We start from the raw sequence: 19,984 nt of genomic DNA, 5'->3' as shown, positions 1-19,984 counted from the left end.
TTTCAACTGACAACAGTACCTTCACTTAGTAGGTGGGGTGTCGGCTGTGCCCAATGACGACATTGAATGTGACCCAACAGACAACAATGGGGGACATCCAGCAGCTCTTTTGGCCCTGCTCGGTTTGTGGCTGTTTGTCTTAACAAGACGTGAAGCTTTGTATGAGAATAGACTGTGGACGTTTTTCTGTCACACCAATCGGCTGACTGTCAAGGGTGGAGCTTGACCGTACCGTACCATATTACTCTGGTGTCACAAGGGAAGGGTGCCAAAGAATGGAACGGTAGTGGCTAGTTATTATGGTACTGTTCCTAATGGAAACACAAAAACACATGTACCGTACTGTATAAAACCAAACCGTTCCACTCAATGGAAACACGGCTTATATGTATAGTGTATGTATGCGTGAAAGGCATTGTGTCTTACCAAGCTGATGAATTGGGAAACATTGCTCCAACAGACATAACTTACATTTAGTGGCACTCGAATCACAGTGTGTCCCTAACTGTCGCAAGGTTGATGCCAGTAAAAACAAAACTCATCTAGAGCGCCTTAACACCAAAACTGGTATCATTGTACACGCATTACTGACCATGTCAGAATCTAAGGAAACTCTGAGCAAATTTAAGACCGCCTGCAACTCTACCATTACTGCAAAACACAAAATAACCCTACATCCAATTTCTCACGGTCAATAAGCTACTTAACCACATAAACAACAGGATTTCATTACTACAAAAAACTGTGTTGTAATTTCAAGGATTTTCCCCGTTTTCATCAACCAGCAGTGACATCATATAAATTGAATTCAATATTACCACATCCGCTCTCCCTCCTCAGCTTTATGGCACTGAACAGTGTGACCTTATCAAAAATTCAAGGTCTTCCACATTCCAACGTGACCCCATGCTCTCTTATCTCTGATAAAATCATGTCTGCCTGTCCTCTTCCCCCTGCTGACACAAACACTTAATGAGTCTCATATCACCCAATTCGAAAAAAAAAAAGAAATTGAAACTGGAAGACCATAACAACAAGAAGTCCATCCTTAGTTTCTTGCCAACAAAACACTTGGTGTCATCAGCACTCTTTCTAATGGTGTCCCCCAGGGCTCAGTTGTTGAATCATTACTGTTCATTGTTTACATTATTTCTCTTATCATCACAACCACAATTATCACTCCTATGCAGATGACATAACTCTACCTTCCCTCTATGTTTTCAGACAATGTGACCTTCAAGTCTCTCTCAAGTTTAAAAGATATGGAAGCTCACATTACCTGAAAGTTACTCAGGAATATCTTTTTCTGCCTCTACTACTTGTCTTCTACCACAAAATCTGTCTTGTTATACTGTTATTTACACAATAGCCCAGAAGGAGTTAATTAAACACAAGTTCAAGTGTGGGCTTTTCGTGTTTCAATGCTACCTGAAGGCTACCATAGTTTATACACTTACAAGCAGTTTGTAAATTATACAAAAAGGTATTCCGTTGGCTGCATTATGCAACTTTACACACTGGTTCTTTAAGAACTCAACTGAGGAAAACAAGCACGCTAACAGCAGAGTAACTGATGTTTGTGACCTTTATTCTATACGGCCTACTTTTAAATCATTAAATTACAAATCCTGTTACTTCTTTCAGTTTGTGTATGAACCAATGAGCCACAACATTATAGCAGGTGAATAGATTTACTGTTGTGGCACATCAGTAAATATCTGAGGCCTGTTTTCAAATGTGTTTCTTTTGAACAATCAGTAACATGATTTTAAACTTCTCTTGTACTTTCAGTTATTGTCTAATTCTTTAAGCCATAAATGGGTAAGAACAAAATGATCCTCCACAGTAGTTAAACCAATAAATATACCTGATGTGTGTGCTACGCTCTCTCACCAAGTTTTTGTCTACTCAACTTATCTGGCAGGGCATTCACTAATACAGGGATTAAGCCGCTAACTGAAACCTTGCTTAGTGATTAACACATTTCCAAAACATTAGACCAACCCCAGTCGTGATTAATATACACCTGTCATAACTAATTACATTAATACTGAAGAATGATTGGGCCTGTTTTGTCGTACACTTCTCCTGTACCACTGCATCAAACCCTCTGCTCATGATTAATAGATGTGAAGTGGTACGTGAATTTGTAGAAGACCTGAGGATGTTCATAAAAAAATTTCCCCTGCAACATTTACCATCTGTATTGACAAACTACCGGAAACTTCTTCAGATCATCGCACGGCATTGCTGGAAAAGCCTTTTAGCAGTGACAAAAAGGGGCATTCAAGGACACATGATGGAAACCGGGATTTATGCTGAACAAGTCTGAACTGTGATCAATACTCCACAATTAAAGTTGTTGCACATGAGGACATTTTAGATTTTATGGAAGACGGTTCTGTGATTGATGTCTTCAAGAATTAGCACATAATTAATGGTTAACATGCACAATTCAATGCCAGTCTTTCAATAAACTGAACATGGTGAGAAAAAAAGGAGTTCACAATTGAGTAATCATGCCTCCTGAAAGACTATAATTTGCTTGATTTTACACAATCATACTGTCAGCCTTATATTTCAACTGATTGTGAAGCAGTTTTTTTCTTTTATATAAAAACATGAATGTTATTTTATTGTCCTTCATATAAAATGTTCTAGCTTTGGCTTTGATTGCCTGTCATGATTAAACATAGCAATGAGTGAGTTGAAGCTAACATGTTTGTGTGAGCACGTATTTAGGTATTCATGACAAAGGTAAATCATGAGTTCCATACGTTGTCTTTCGTTGTGTGTGTTATGTTTTTATTTTTAGACCACGAGCGGATCGGGAAAGATTCTTCCTATGAACAGGAGGGGAAGGTACAGTTCGTGGTCGATGCAGTGTACGCCATGGCTCATGCTCTTCACGACATGCACAAAGACCTCTGTCCTGGAAAAGTCGGTCTCTGTTCCAAGATGGATACCATAAACGGCACACTACTGCTGAAGTACATCCGCAATGTCAACTTCACAGGTGTGTATTCCTAATTCTACTTATCGTGGGCTCACAGCTGAATGTGTGCTCTACCTATATCTTCATTTGTTACTGCTGACCAGCTACATTATTCATGCACAAAAAAAACAAAACAAAGAAGCGCCAGTGATTTCATTCCTTATTCATACATTAAGAATGTATAGCGTACCACGAGAAGTCACTGCTGGACTGCTTTATCATTCTGAGGCATTTGCTTTATGAAGCACTTGAACTAAATGCTCATGCAGAGGATTCATGAGTATACAGTGGTCTCCAATTATCAAGCTACTGAATGTAAATTACTAGCAGCAAGTAAGGGGGCTGAGATCTGTGGGAGGGTTGACAATCAACAGCAGAGCAGTGTTTTATAGTTGCTCACGATGTGCAGGAACGCGGGCTTTGTGAGATACCCCGCCTTATCTTGTCAGTACTGAATTGCCCACACAAGACATCTCCTGCTCATAGTGTGCTGGCTGTTGACTTTGATTTGTACAAGAAAGAGAGGAAAAGAGGATAATAGTAAATGTGGCATCAGTCAGATAACTTAGATTATTAAATGGAAGCAACATGTTTTTGATGACACCTGGAGACCTTTTATAAGATTTCTAAGTAATGACGCCAATGTTGGTAACGTGCTACAGCAGGAGGAGGCTCTGAGAGAGTAGACTGTCCATGTTGTGTGATATAATGTCCTGAGAAACGCTCTGGAAATGCATCAATGTTATACCTGTTTTCACTATTGTGTGCATATGTATGTGTGTATATGCATTATACTTTTTTATTTTCCTTTTTTTCTTTTTCTATGTTATTTTTATTGCTTTAACACCTTAGGAGGGGATGGGAGAGGGAGAACGCATGTAATAGTGGCTTGCTGTCTGCTGTCATTTGCAAACAAAAAACTAACAAATACATTTTTTGAAAAAAAATAATAAAAAATGTAGCAAACAGGGCTGCAAAGATTAGAGCTGAAACAATTACTCGATGAGTCGATTATTAATCAATTACTAAAGTGATCGTCTACTCATTTGATAATCAATTAATCGGTTTAAAGCTTTTTTCATTATTAAAAAAAGTTTTCTGATTGTTTTAGCTTCTTAAATGTGAATATATTCTGGTTTCATTGTTCCATGTAGCAAGTACTAATAAAGGGGACCGCTGGGTGTCATATTATATTAAATATTAAATAAATATATTTAAATATCATGCTTTGTCACCTAGTTGTTGTGGATTTTCACGACCGCAAGCCTTGGTTTGGTTATTCTGCGACGGCACACAGTGCAACAGCAACAGCAGGGGTTTCCTATGACAGGGATCATTTTTATGGTCAACTAAAAAGGCACTGGCCAGAAAACAATAACAGCAACAATAAGTACGGCTTCGGCTTCTGTTTTGCAATGCATTCAACATAGCCTTTATTGTTGGAGATAATAAAGGTTAACTTAATGCACATGTTTTTCAGGTTATGTTATGTTTTGTGCCTAATAGATGTTGAAAGGAAACTCTGCAGTGCTCTGCAGTGTTTTACTGCAGGCACTATCTTCAAAGTCAAAGCATTGTTTACCTGTTCCTGAGTTGGCTTATTACTATGCAATCATGTCAATTCTCATTTGCGTAAAATTTAAAAAAAAAGAAAAAGAATGACTTAGTCTTAGTCACATTTGTTTGATTTTATGATGGAACAAATCTCCCACCAATGGAACGGAACAGATTTAATGCGAATAATGTGACTGTATAACAGGTTTGTGATATCGCCTTCATGCAGTACTTTTCATACTCCATCCTACATACATCTTTATTTACTGAAATGCTAATCAGCACTAAAGTCATTTGGGGTTAAAAGTGGGATGGCTAGAAAATCAATGCTACACATTACCGGCATAGTCTTGCTTTTAAGACTTATTCGACTCGAAGGGATGGAGAATTTAAAAGGATTGTAGGAAAACGGCAGGAAACTCTATCTGATCCCTGTGTATTCTGGGAATTATCCTCCGACAACCATGCTGACCTAAGGAAAGAGGAAACCCAAGCACTACAGAATGCTGTTGATGATCAATGCATAGTATTAAGATTGCAAACCCAATGATGCTGAGGTAAACAGCAGGTGGCATCATTTAAACTGTAGTTATCCTCAGGAAATTCTTTTTTATGAAGCAAACTTGTAAGACATAAAGCTGATTGCAAAGTAGGGTGATTAAAGGTTGGCGGTAGCGTTGGGTTTTCAGCATAGACATTTAATGCTGCCCATTTTCATGAGGTTTAATTATTTATTCAATTAAGAGTTTGTTGTGAGAAAGCAGCACAGGATGTGATAGAGTGATCTAATCAAACATTCCTAACAGTAATTAAAAAGTCTGTGGGGGAAAATGGTTTTGTTCTATGCAGGAATTGTTCAAGTGTAAACTACTAAATAATTTTAATGATAATTTTTATTTATTACTCCTTGGGTAAGTGTCATAAGAGAGGAGACTCTTTACTTAGCACGTAGGTTTCAACTTCCATTTAGAGAAGAAATAAACAGTGTGACATACAGTAAAGTATCTCACTGTTCTGAATAAGTCTTTGCCAATATGTACACATGTTAAGCAGCAAAGTGTGTATTATAATTTGTAAATGTATTATAATTTCTAAATGTTTATAATTTATAGCACTGTTCATAATAAGATTACAAAAGAGCAAAAATCATCATAGAATAAACAATTCATAATCCAGTTGAGTAAAAAAAAAAAAGAAGTTAAACATAAACAACACATAAATGCAAATATCACACATCTTGTGGCTGTACCTATGAGGTTTATCACAGAGTGAAGGATTACTTGTGGTTAACTGCAAAGATTAAAATTGCTGCAGCTTTAAATGTGTCAGGTTGGCATTTTATGAGCACAATCATTGCAAGAACTGCACCCGAGTAATAACAATAATACGACGTATGCACACACGGTTGTGAATCCAATTAAGCAGCACTATATTAGGAGCAAATGTTAGTATAACTATATCATTTTCATTGCTCGTATGTAGAGCTGGGGCTGACAGATGGTCATACTGTGCAGTGTTTCCTCAAAAATAAGAACACAGATTATTAAACAAGCAGTTACTTAATATTAGCTGACTGAGCATGAAACAAAAGAGAAAAGTCCTCCTGCAAGTTAACAGGGGAAAGTTAACAATAAGGACAATAAAATTAGAAGGGGAACTACGTCCCACTGGATTGCCAGTATTGCTGAGAAGTGCAAAAGAAAATCTTGATAATTACACGACTGCCCGTTGTTGTCTTAGACATGCCCTCTAGATAATGCAAAAAGACGGTGCTAAAGCAATTATCTGCTATGGGTTTTAATCAGACCTCTGACACAAACACACACACACAAAAGTTTCAGAGGGGAGAAAATACTATAGGTATGTTCTCAAAGTCTGATACACAAAAAAAAATACCTCTTAAAAAGAACAAAAACTAAAGAACCAAGTTAGAGAACCAATATTTTATTCTCATGAAGGAGAAAAGACTAGTACTAGTGGTAGTCAAAATCTCTCATATAACACCTGCAAACGCTGACCAAACACTTAATAAATTACACATGTTCGACTTCTTGCAAACACATAACAAGTCAATCCTTGAAGCAGATGGGCTACATCGGCAAAAGACCACACTGGGTGTCACTCCTGCCACTTTATTAGGTGTCCTGTTTACCCCATAATAGTGGCCAGGGAGTGCTCACGCATGTGGTTTATCCTTTGGAACTTTATATCTTCGATGTAGCAGCACAATCTGCATCCAAATATGAAGTGTTAACCCCACACACACACACACACACACATCAAACTCGGTAATTGCAAAGGAACTGCATTGAGGGAGAGACAAGCAAGCAAATTCAGCACAAGCAAATATAGACAGGAATACGATAAAGGTTCCTTTTTCTCAGAGATGCTCTGGTGGGGGATCATTTCACTAAGTCTGTGTATCCTTGTTCCCTTACAACGCACCTTTATGATGTGTTGCGGCTGGAGAGAGGTTTGTAGGCCATATCAGAAGCAGACAGAAAGAGGAAGCAGGGAGATGAGAGAGAGACCCCAAAGTGGTGATCAAAATCAGTGCTGTCATTTGTTAGCACTCCGAGTTGAGACCTTGCGGATAACAAGCAGTGGGGGCAATAAGCACAATGAAGGCGTGTGAAATGATGTGGGAACATGACCAGACAGCAGCCCTGGCCCTCCTCAAAGGACCAGGACAACATGGCTGTCAACATCGATTTTGCTCCCATCATTCACACTGGAACAGTACTGGCTTGAAGTCCCTTGCAGCTTAATTTCATCTTATATTATGAGAGGTATTATGAAAATGAAAGCTTGAGTTTTTACTGTTTTCCAGCACTGGGGTTCAGCAATAATTTACAGTATGCCCTCGAAAGTAACAATCTGTGTTCTCTTCTTGTTTCTAAAATAGGAATCGCCGGCACGCCGGTGGTCTTCAACGTCAACGGAGATGCTCCTGGCCGCTACGAAATCTACCAATACCAGATTGGAAATAACACAGCCGAGTATAAGATCATCGGTCACTGGACGGACCATCTTTATTTAAATGTAGGAGAATTTTCTTTCTATATGGTTTGGACGGATTTTTATACATTATACATCAGACAACCAAAATGATTTATCATCGTCATTTTGACATTCAGCAATTACTAATTCAACTCATTTAGTCTCGTCAATTAAATAAAAAGGGAAATAAAAATAAATCTGCAGCCTCACCAACACGTTTTGACCATCAGTTCTTCATCAGTTTGTCACACAAAAAAGGGCTATTAGGACTAAAGCAAGGTTTTAAATAGTTGTTTTGTTTGTTTTTTCTCTCATGTGGATTTATTTTCTTGCAGCCATTATGTGTGGCATTTAGCCTTACAGGATCTCTATTATGTGTCCCCACACAGTAGATGGCATTCACCTTCTCATAACTTATCACTGATAACAAAGATTACCAGGTAATGCATCTTGCTTATGTTGGGTTTTATAGGGCAACAGCTGACAGAAAAAAAAAACCCAGATAAATCGTGCTTTCTAGTTGACTTTTATAAACATATAGGGTAGGAGACGCTTTAGTTCAATACAAAATGTCCTTACAGCAGAAAGAAGGCCATGAGTTACTGCGACACACACAGATCAACCTTATATTTGTCATATGTAGCTTTTCCAGTCACAAAACAAATCATCTAGATGTTTGAATAAGTCAAAACTCCCTTTCCACACCCAATATCCCTTAATTAGAGCTTAAGCAAACTGTTCTGCCATAAAAAAACATACTGTATAAGGTCCAGCACAGTACAGCATTGCATTGAGTTAAGACTGTAGGGACACAACTCGTTATTATTGCTGAAACATTCTTTGGAAACAATTAAAAAGCAATCACATGCTGTTTTGAGCCTAAAGAAATTATCTTATAAAAAAAGCCACTTTCATTTGGTGAATATTCAATTAATAGTTAGTTTGTCCTATGATTCACTTCTTTGTGTGATGTAACCTTCTTGGATTAACTAGTTTGTTTACCAAATGAGGACAACTAGGAAGTAAGATTATAGTGAATAACCACCAGGGGGCAACTCTGCTGAACTATGATAGTCTGTGGGGAAATGACCCAACTTCTCACTTGATTGATGATGTCAGTAAACATTTGTCTGAGGAGTTAATGGTCACCACTGATAGCAAAAGCTCAACATGGCAGCGGTCAAATCACCAATCTCGAGACTTCAAAATCGGAGTTCAGATTTTTACAATTCAATTCAATTCAGTTCAGTTTTTATGTGTGTGAATAAGTCTACACAGTATGTAAAACAGTGTTGATATGGTGAATGGTGAAGTGTACATTTATTTATCGGAATCCTTCCTTGTACTGTCCCTCCAGATCACTGAGATGCAGTGGCCTGGTGGAACACAAGACGTCCCCTCCTCTATTTGCAGCCAGCCTTGCCGTCCTGGCCAGCGCAAGAAGACGGTGAAGGGAATTCCATGTTGCTGGCACTGTGAGAACTGTGATGGTTACCAGTATCAGGCAGACACTTACACCTGCAAGATGTGCCGTTTTGATTTACGGCCCAACGAGAATCACACTGGCTGTGTTCCCATGCCCATTGTCAAGCTGGAGTGGAGCTCCCCATGGGCAGTCATCCCTGTTCTCATCGCTGTTCTGGGCATCATGGCGACACTGTTTGTGGTTGCCACTTTTATACGCTACAATGACACACCCATAGTGAAGGCATCGGGTCGTGAACTGAGCTATGTGCTGCTGACGGGTATTTTTCTGTGCTATGCTACAACATTCCTCATGATCTCCACTCCTGATGTGGTAATATGCTCACTGCGAAGGATTTTCCTGGGCCTGGGTATGAGTATAAGTTATGCAGCGCTGCTTACCAAGACCAATCGGATCTACCGAATTTTTGAGCAAGGAAAGATGTCGGTCAGTGCCCCTCGATTCATCTCCCCAGCATCGCAGTTAGTCATCACATTCAGCCTGATATCAGTGCAGCTCCTTGGAGTGTGCATCTGGTTTGGTGTTGACCCATCGCAAGCCATCATCGACTATGAGGACCAGCGTACAACCAATCCTAAAAAGTCCCGTGGCGTTCTGAAATGTGATATTTCAGATCTGTCCCTCATCTGTCTGCTGGGTTATAGCATGCTACTAATGGTCACCTGCACAGTTTACGCGATTAAGACCAGAGGCGTGCCCGAGACATTCAACGAGGCCAAGCCCATCGGCTTCACCATGTACACCACCTGCATTGTATGGCTTGCCTTCATCCCCATCTTCTTTGGGACCTCACAATCAGCAGAAAAGGTAAATTCTAAAGGATTCTAAATGTGTTAAATAACCAACTAGTTGTTTGGCCCATTACAAACAATCTCTTGTGTCAGAAGACAACATTCTAAGCATTTTCATTTTATTTACAAAAAGGACAATTTCCTGTATCGCCTGTGCATCTCACTGTGAGGAAAATTGCCACTCAAATTATGTATATTGTGTAGCACCAGGTTTAATTCATCATGAGATGATGGGCTTTGTGCTCCACAGTGGGGGTTACAAGGCCTTTGCAGTCGATTTGTGAGGATAATCGATTCAACTCAACTTTGCTTGGATTATGTTTTCTGTGTTTGATTCAGCACCACTGGGTGGAAATAGCAAGTAGTCAATCACTCGTACGTTGTGTGTAATGTACCATAAAATGACTGTGTTGATTGTTAATTAATAACTTGCCTCGTATGGTGCTATTTTAGAGGATTATCAACACAGATGTACATTTAAACAACACAGTAACAATGTTTGCGATGTAAAGAAGAAGAAATAAGCACCTCTTATGGGGCTGGGCGATACGGTGACATTAGATCGTGAAGGAGTAGAATGTGCTGATGATCTGCCAAGGCAGCGAGATCATAGTGTTGTTTCAAGGGCACACTATCCATCGCTGTCCTATGCTATTTCGCAGACTTATTCGTTTTTTTTTCTCTCAGCCAAATCACAATTGTTGGATTCTCTGTTGGATTTAGGGAAACCATGGCTGAGAATGAAGTTGAGTTGGTTTCTAAAAGGAACTCCTCCATGATATGGAAACAGTTATTTGCAAAGTTTGCACAGACAAGGTTCGCACGTCAGATTGCAACAAGGCGAAACTTGCAGTTTCTGCAAGATGCAGTATCCTAAACAATATGCTGAGAGGGAAACAGCTCGGGGGCATGTCACAGCAGGTAACTTTAGACTAAAACAAACCACTTTAAGCACAGGCATTTGTATACATATTGCATATATATACTGTATATAAACTTGGTAAATACTAAAAAAAATCAATAGTTAAAAATCTTTTTGAAAAATTGTGATGAAATGATAATTGTACTGTAAAAGAAATCATGATACAACATAATAATGATAATCCTTCCACTACACTACGATGCCAATTAACACATTGTGATAAGTGCCGTTTCAAACTGCCCTACAAACAGCACAGCAACCTAAAACTGTACTTTTGACAACGCAAGCATTAATGTGGAATCCCCCCGTGGCAGAAACCAGAATGCACTTGGACCAGATGTGTTTTTAGGAGGTTGGGTCAAATTACTTTAGCATCAGCTGGCAACGAGGCTGCTTACTAACGCAATATAACTAACTGTTCAAGTGGCAACATAACTTGGGCTCTGTGTACTTTAAAGAGTGGGTTACAGAGCTGCTCAAGTCCCACAGTTTGATTTTGATTGGTTCATATCTTTTGCACGTAAGGCTAAATAATTAAAAACTTTACCTTCATCAGGATGGGATAAAGTCTACTTAAATCTTAGTTTCAAGTTTTCAGAAAAGCAAAATGGAAAATAGAAGTGTTTTCTTAGTATATACAATATTAAATATTTATGACTGTCCATACATTTTACTTTACACATCAAGAAACACCCTGTTAATAATTGAAAACATGGACAACCATAAAGTATGATTTAGAAGAGTTTTAAAGTATTTCAATTTAAAGCCACATCAAATTTGAGTTCACCCTTTGCACAATGGGAATTTTGACTTGCAGCAGGAAAAGCACAAGTGAGATAAACAACTGTTCAGTTTTATTAAGTTTCCCAATAACGCTTGCCAGTGGCTTACTGTTAGTACTCATAAGCTGGATAGAATACAGTCACATTCAGCATATTATTCTGGCATAGTTTTGACTTTCCTCCTTCAACATGAAACACTCTGCAATGAAAAACATCTAAAGGCCTTTTTCAGCACAGATTTTGACTCACAGTGGAAGGAAAAGCACAGGTGCCAATGATCTCTGGATCTAATGATGGCTCCATTCGTTCATGTGTCCCAGTACACCATGACAGTGTGATAATAAACCAGCAGGCACAATACAAAGTGCATGAACACAGAGTTGCATCACTGGTTCATTGGTTTTATTACTTACACCTTTGCAATGTCGCAGTATCTTCTGTAAATTAAAATCTTAAATATTTTTCAGGTAATTGATTCTATATACATATAGGCAAAAATGACTCTATGTTCCCAAATACTTGGATGCAAGAACTTGAAGGTGCATGCCTTTCTGTTCATATGCTTTGTGTGTAGATGGGGGCAGTTGTGGCAGCAGTTTAGACAAGACATTTGATGCTTAATGACTAAAAAGGAGCGATCCAGCTTCAGATAAACTTCATAATGGCTCCGCTCACTGAGGTTGCTGTCCCCCGTTCCATTCCCCCGCTGTGCCAGTGGAGCAGATTGGCAATCATATTGGTGTGTCAGGGAAAATTTATGTCACCAGTGCTGATGGAAGTGGACAAGGGTCTTGGCTCTCCTCACAGAGCGACTCCTCGCTGTACTCCAATATTGTTCTGTACTCACCCCAAGTCACGTGTCATCTTCTCGGGAGGATTACAACACTCCCTCTCTATCACTGAGAAATGATTGTGCGCTATACTTGCAGTGTGATAGAATACTAATAGCCTTTCACCTCCTTTTTGCATTGACGTCTTTGTTTATTAACTAACACGAGAGTCGGAGTGCTTGATTTCTGAAAGGCTTTTTTAACAGCTTTTGCTTGATTACATTGCTATCATAATCACTAAGACAGGTCAAGCTAGTTATTGCTTATGTTAACTGACTTCATGCTCCACCAAACCAATCTGTACAAAATCATTTAACAATTAATTACGGGTCATTATAAATTTGTTCAAAATTAATTCTTGGAGAAAGTGGTTGCCCTAGTAACATTTAGGAGCCTTTAATGGAAAATAGTACACATAAATATATTATTACAATTATTATAGTATAGTATGAAAATTGGTAGTGTGAAATCACTTTAAAACAAAAAGTGTTTGTTTTTCCTAGGCTTTGCACAAGTCTTTTATACTGTATGTACTTAAGGCCTTTCTTCTGGGAGGCTGCCATTTTGTGTCGCCATGTTTCTACGGCAGCCTGAATGGACAAACCAGCCAGAGAGTGTTTGTTTCATGTTTTGAAGCAGACGGTTACTATGCAAATGAGGAAGAACAACATCCTTTCTGGTATGTGAAGGCCAGCATAGTTCCCCGACATGCCTCAGAAAGGAGTGAGTGGATCTGCAGTCTCAGACTAATATGATCATTGAAGAAAAGGTGCCAAAAATGACCTAAGGACGTGAGGATTTTTTTTTTCTCAAAGCTAACATACAAATATCATATGTCACAACCACATGTCGAGAAACATCATCCATAACGAGTGACACTCTGTCATAGCAAAAGGCATTGTGAGCTATTCCTACACCAAACGACTCAGTCATATGTGATGTCTGAGAATGTAATGTCAGACAAAACCTCAGGCAAAGCTCTTTGAAAGATGTCTGCTTACTGCGCTCCCACTGTACACTGTTCGCCTTGTGTTCATCAACTTCAGGACACCCCCAGCAATTTTCATTCCACAAGTCATTTCAGTTGTTCTCGCCTTTTTCTCTAATGAATGTTTTTTGACACCAGAGTACAGAGGAAAAGATGGAGTGGTATTGCTGCAAATCAAGACATTAAATTGCTCTGATGGGGTTTTTTTGGCTCAAGAAAATGCAATCTTAAACCATACATACAGTATATATATATATGTGTGTGTATATATTTATATATATATATATATATATATATATATATATATATATATATATATATATACATACATATATATACATACATACATATATATAAATATATATATATATACATACATATATACATATATATATATATACATACACACACATATATATGTATGTACACATAATGTTTTCATATTATTTTCAGTATTTTCTGTCTATGTGGCTTGTCATTTTCAATGTGTCAAGTGTCTGTATCAAGTATGATCTACCTTTCACATTTTTACACTCCAGGTGCTGACTCCCCACATTCCCTCCGCCAACAAATCAGAGATGGACTGTGTATCAGTGCCGCGGTTATTATCATAAATGAAAAATCACTGGCAGGCACTTTTAATGTGCTGTAGGATGTTTCTCTCCGCTCCACAGTTGTTGCCTGTGGCTACATATCTGTTAGCCAGCTGTGAGTTGCAGCTGTCACTGGCTTCACAGCGACATTCCTTAAGTTGTTATCTACAACCTTCAGGGTGAAAATATTTATATGCAAAAAAACATACATGCCCATTAGGTGGGGGCACTTCCATTAGTTGTGTATCATAAATTAACAAGCACGAGCAATGAAAGTGATGTTGATCATGATGCATGTGGATATAAAAGGGCACTGTATGCCATCGCCATGTCTTGTTATGTAATGATTATGGGACACAGAGTGCTGTGCACATTTACATGGAACTATTTATCCTGTGCTGTCCACATAGGTCCCATTTAGACCTGGTGTTAACATCTGTTCTCAGTGATGTGATCGCACATGGTCGGTTTTAAGGAGGGCTGTTCAAATCTGGAAGTAAATGTGTCGTGAATGTGTCTCCTGTGATCTATTATTGGAAATAAACCATAATTCAAATTATGTATGATGGTGGCTGCAAAAGAAAAATATATGGGTGATAGTGTAAAAAAAAAAGGGGACAAAAAAACTGAAACAGACACATCAGAGGACAGCCTTGTCCTGTGGACGTGTTGCATTCATGCAGCTCAGGAATGTGTCCACATTTGTCCTCAAACCACCTCCTAATGTGTTTTTTTTTTTATAACAGAAACTATACTTGGCCACTTGCCATCACTTTCTTTACCCTCACCAACTGATTCTGTTTTATCTTCACTGTCTTCTCCACAGATGTATATCCAGACCACGACCCTGACCATCTCCGTAAGCCTCAGTGCGTCCGTCTCTCTGGGAATGCTCTACATGCCCAAGGTCTACGTGGTTCTCTTTCATCCGGAGCAGAACGTGCCCAAGCGCAAGCGCAGCCTGAAGGCTGTGGTCACTGCGGCCACCATGTCCAACAAGTTCAACCCCAAAGGTGGCCTGAGGCCCAACGGTGAAGCAAAGTCTGAACTCTGTGAAAGTCTTGAAACACAAGGTTGGTATTACGCCTGACAGCACAGCGAAGAGAAGCAAATTGTGAAAGTACAAAAAAAGACCTTAACCAGAAGTCGATTTTTATGCTGATGTAATGAGCTGTCCGTGTGTAAAGTTACAGCTTATTTGAATATGATTAACTAATTTCAGGTGACAACATAATTGATGGCGATATTATTTTGCACTTCAGCAGTTTAGGAAATTAGCGAGGATAATGTTTGCACAGAAGAAATGAGGGTTGTTTCAGTTCCAGCTCAAGTGCTGCTACACTATGGCTCCTTGTTGGACATAAACCACTGCCAATGACATAAACAGCACTGTGTTAACAAATCAGAAATCAGTGTTTTCCATTAATGATCTACACTGTGGGGGGGCCCGCCATAGTCTCAATTTCCACTTCTCAAAATAACATGAAAGATTGCTGAACTTGTTTGTTGCTACGTATTCATTGTAGAGACGTGTGCGTTTATCTTTGCCTCAAAACACACACATCCAATTGTCATAGTTGGAGTGGATCTTTGACACCTGAAGACCCGTTTCTAGTCTCTGTAGAAAAAAAAAACTTAACATTACAATAGTTCTCACATCTAGCATTAAGTTCTCAGCAGGCACGCAGACCTCTCATGTGTATGTAACTTGATCGACCCGATTACCACCACAGACAGATCTACTGTAATTGTATGGAAAACACTGAGAAGCAATTTAACAATTAGCCTCTGGCTAGAATAGCATTTCTGTCTTTGTACGTTCCTATTTTTTAAACGGATTAAATTGTTTACTGGCCAAACTAATGTACTTCTTATATTGGATAGCATTCAGTACTATTTTAAATATGTTTCTATCAGGGACACAGAGTTGAAGTGGATAGCAGTGTAGCCTCATAGCAAGGGGGTCACCGGGATCGAAAAAACATGCAGATTGGGGATTAGGTTAATCGGACACTCTAAATTGACCGTAGAGTGTGAGAGTTGAGAGTGAATGGTTGTTTGTCTCTGTATGTTAGACCACCTTTCGCTCTATGTCAGCTGGGATTGGCTCCAGCCCCCCACGACTCTCATGTGGAGGATAAAGTGGTAGAAAATGGCTGAATGGATGTTTATATTACACACTAAAAAAAGCAACTTATCTGTTTGATTGGGATACATCAGCATTTTGCCTTCATGAATCTCTCTCTCTTTCACTTACCAAATCGTGTTTATAATCAGATTATGCAATATGGTGCCCACACTGATCTGATTTTGAAAGGGGGAAAAATAATAAATGATTAACACAGTGTTGGAAAAGAGAATATTTTCATCACCAAGATAAAGTGTATGAGTAGGAGGTCCCTCTGTGGGGGCAGGCATAAATCCCAAAAAAGCAACCCCACATGGTCAGTTTTTTTGAAGGTCCTGATTTAATATTCAACTGACAAGCAGCACTGGATAGAATGATGTATATTAGGCCTAAAAAGCCCACAGCTCCATTTGGCTGAATGGCTTTTTGACGTAAGAATGGAATTTTTATGTCCTATCCTATTACGGAGACCTTTCACAGGCGCTGATTCTCTCACCCCTGGTTCTGGTTTAAACTGTGAATCTAACAAATGTTCTTTGTGCTTGTGTGTCAGACTGTGTTGAGGGTGGGGAGCCTTGTGAGGGACTTTAGACTTTCAGGTAACCCGGTTAGATAATAATTTTACCCTTTTAATTTTCTGTAACCACTTTCCCCACAGTTAATTTCTGCTAATGTTCCCAACACCACCATGCCTGCAAAAACAAAGCATCCAAGCTACCCCTGGCTAAAACACAGCACCCTGAATGTCAAAATACAGTAATCACGCTGACCCGACAGACATTAACTGGAATAGACAATATTGGTGTGTGTGGTGCTGTGAAATGGCCAATCAGCACAGTAAAGCCGGTTAATGTGGGAAGATGACACCACTCTCCCTGAGTGCAGGAGACAAGCGATAGCCATGTGTCCCCTGTAATTTGTTCCCCTGTTGACAAAAGAAGGAATATGTGCTAATGGGACAACAACAACAATAAGAGTGAACAGGAAAAGACAGATGGGTCTGCCAGCTCCAATTCCTTCTGGACCATCTATTCTTTATCTTGGCCTCACAGCACGTAAATATTCAAATAAGGTTCATTTATCAATGCTTCTCTTGGAAGAGATGCTTTGGATGAAATGGCGAGAAACGCCGCCCCATTCACACACCAAACGTGGCACTGACAAATACACCGAAACATTCACCATTAAGCAGCTCTCCTCCACAGCACTTTGGCCCCCGATTCTGGCTTTCTTCTGATTGGATTCATCCCCTCTGACATATTCAATCAGCCAAGGCTGCCATGGGCAGATTGGCAGATTGGTAGTGTGATTACCTCCACGGAGCATGCTCGCTGAGGACAATTGTATTTAACACAAAAATATGACAAGCAGGTACATGTTGACACTTGCACAGACTTGTGCAGGCAAGCATGAGTGCACGCACACACACGGGTACTCATCATCATATGGCAGACACGTTTGACCGCGAGTTTGGTTATGATCTCCGTGGTCTGCCCCCCGAGGTCGTCGGTCTTATTCACAGCTGATATATTCCAAAAACCTATGAAACATGGATATACCGTATGGAAGAAGAAGAATACGAAACTATTATCAAACATTGGTGACAACACTTACAGAGCCAAGTCAGATCACATAATCTCTTATTAATCATTTTACACCTAATATGCTTTCCATGTCAAAATGGAAAGACACTCACTGGCTGCTGCTGCATGTTTTGCTTGGAGCACAGAGAAATATCAGGTGTTTGCATGTGTTTAAAGACTTGAACGTGAATGATTACTATTGCACTTTATACTAGTGTTGTGATCTGTTCTGTGACTCTGTAAGGTGCGTCTTTAAAAGAAATATATATAATCAGCTGTGAAAATAAGAGTATGTGAGTTTTCAAAGACTTCAGTAATAATGTAAAAATGGGTATGCATTGGTATGACTCTAGCCACAAGTATTCTTTTTTTTTTTCTTTTTTAAATGTTTGTTAGTGTTGCTGTTGCAATGTGTTTTTAATGTGCTGTATAAATCAGTGATTCACGCACAACATTTAACTGTAGTCCACCCCCAAAAAATATTACAGATAATGACAATATTAGCAGAAGAATTATTAGTTTCCCACTGGGGCTCTTCGAAGAAGAAAGTAAGCAAGTAGAAAAGCAGACACTGTTTGCCAAAAAAGTTACTTTTTTTAGAGAAACATTTCCAAATCCAGGAAAATAAGGTCCATCGGTCAATCAACTATGTCATGGACACCTACTAGATGGTTCAAATATGTCTTTTTCAGGGATGAATAAGAGAAAAACATTCATTTATTTTCAGAAATTGTGGTGAGCACTTTATCTTTGCAACAATAACAAAAAACTCATACCAATTTAAATGCAATAGAATATAGAATCCATGTCCTAAATATAGTGTATATAACACCATTACTTCACTGATAAAATCTAACTGCATATAACTGTTTTGATGAAGTACATTAAATCTTGGCTAATATGCTTACAAATGTCAGTTTCACTGCTATTTGACTCTCACCTGTTGCATTTTTAACCTCCTTTTTCTTTTTCTATGACACCTTCCCTTACAGTGCTGGCCTCTAAGCAGACTTACATAAGCTACAGTAACCATGCCATCTAAGAGAGTGATGAGCCGTGGAGGTGGAGCAGGGGGGGCCGGCCTGAGAAGAAATCACCTGATTCTGGGGAAATCTATGAACTAGGGAAACACAGGAGAATGTCAATGTTTCTAGCAGAGAGGAGTCGGTGGAAAGATGGGAATTTGTCACTCCAAAAGTAGAAAGGATGTCTAGCATTTTCTAAAAAAGTATTGAATGTGTCACTTGTGGGTTGGGAGATGGAATTGGGAAATGTCAGGGGGGTTTGGAGAGTAAATTTTCCTCTTCCCACCCTCTTCTGAGACACACGTGAGTGCTGAGCAGCGACATTTCCGCAAGCTGAGTGAGCCACCGAAAGCCAACACTATGTTTTCCTTCTGAAATGTATAGCACACGACTTCAGTTCTCTCTGGGGCTGATTCATTTTTCTCATTTCAACAAAAAACAGGGAAAAGAGTGTTTTGTTTTCGCTCTAGTCAAATGCAGTTTACAAGCAGTATAAAAAGTTTTTTTTTTTTTTTTTTTTTTTTGTTTTAGTAACTGGTATTATAAGAGTTGAAAGCTGCAGTACTCTTCAAACTGTACATGCCTTACTACAGTATATTCAGTAATACCACACGAGCTGACCACCACATACAGTAAGAAACAAAGCAGTGGGTGATCCCAGTCTTTTTTTAAATAAATGTTTCATAATAATGATGATGATGACGCCACCATCTTGGCAAATCTAGTGTACAGTCCCAGAGCATGCTTGTGGGAGCATCACGTGTACTGTGCTGTGTTGTCAACGTCTATGGAATGCAACATTTGTCATGGTTGTCATTCACAGTGGAAATGTCATGTTGCACCATTACACGCTGGGTCACCCTCTGCTGAAGAAAGACTAATTTAAAACACTAAAAAGGAGACAAACCCGAATGGTTTACCCCCACGGTCCATAATCTCCGAGACTTGACAATGTCTACGTTAAACGTTCCAGATCTATTGGCCCTTATTTATCATGCACTTGTTAACAGCCTCTCAACGTTAAGAAGTCTGCTGCATTGGTTTAACATCAATCCAAGGCTTCACTATTGACCCTTGTTTTCCTCGTTTGCATATTTCCTTGTTTAACTGGAGACATCATTTTTTTTTAGCAAGTCCTGCACTTGATGAAATGCTTCATGCTGAAAAAGGAAACAACACAATTAGTCGGCGGTCATACCAGATGCATTCATCTTTAAACCTTGTTGGTAAATAATATTATGAGCTGCAAAGGGAGAGTACTACAGTAGGATTTCCCCTGTGATTTGTGCAAGGTGCAGATATTACCT

At 39.1% G+C, this 19,984-nt stretch overlaps 1 protein-coding gene across 2 annotated transcripts in view; it reads left to right on the top strand.

Annotated features, from left to right (window-relative positions):
• grm4 (glutamate receptor, metabotropic 4) overlaps positions 1-19,195 on the top strand; it is a 168,486-nt gene extending 149,291 nt beyond the window's left edge. The window contains exons 7-12 of one of the 2 annotated variants that reach the window (XM_044039432.1): positions 2,816-3,016; positions 7,455-7,591; positions 8,907-9,842; positions 14,768-15,014; positions 16,623-16,668; positions 18,645-18,678. In XM_044039432.1, coding sequence (XP_043895367.1) covers positions 2,816-3,016; positions 7,455-7,591; positions 8,907-9,842; positions 14,768-15,014; positions 16,623-16,660 — 1,559 coding nt within the window. In that variant the 3' untranslated portion in view covers positions 16,661-16,668; positions 18,645-18,678. Of the gene's footprint in view, positions 1-2,815; positions 3,017-7,454; positions 7,592-8,906; positions 9,843-14,767; positions 15,015-16,622; positions 16,669-18,644 lie in introns of both variants that reach the window. The other variant, XM_044039431.1, reaches the window with a different exon arrangement.
• The last annotated feature ends 789 nt before the right edge of the window (positions 19,196-19,984 follow it).

The sequence above is a fragment of the Solea senegalensis genome, linkage group LG11 (assembly GCF_019176455.1).
Source record: "Solea senegalensis isolate Sse05_10M linkage group LG11, IFAPA_SoseM_1, whole genome shotgun sequence".
NCBI lineage: Eukaryota > Metazoa > Chordata > Actinopteri > Pleuronectiformes > Soleidae > Solea > Solea senegalensis.
The sequence above is the reverse complement of the archived record's forward strand: the minus strand, read 5'-3'. Positions and strand labels throughout refer to the sequence as shown.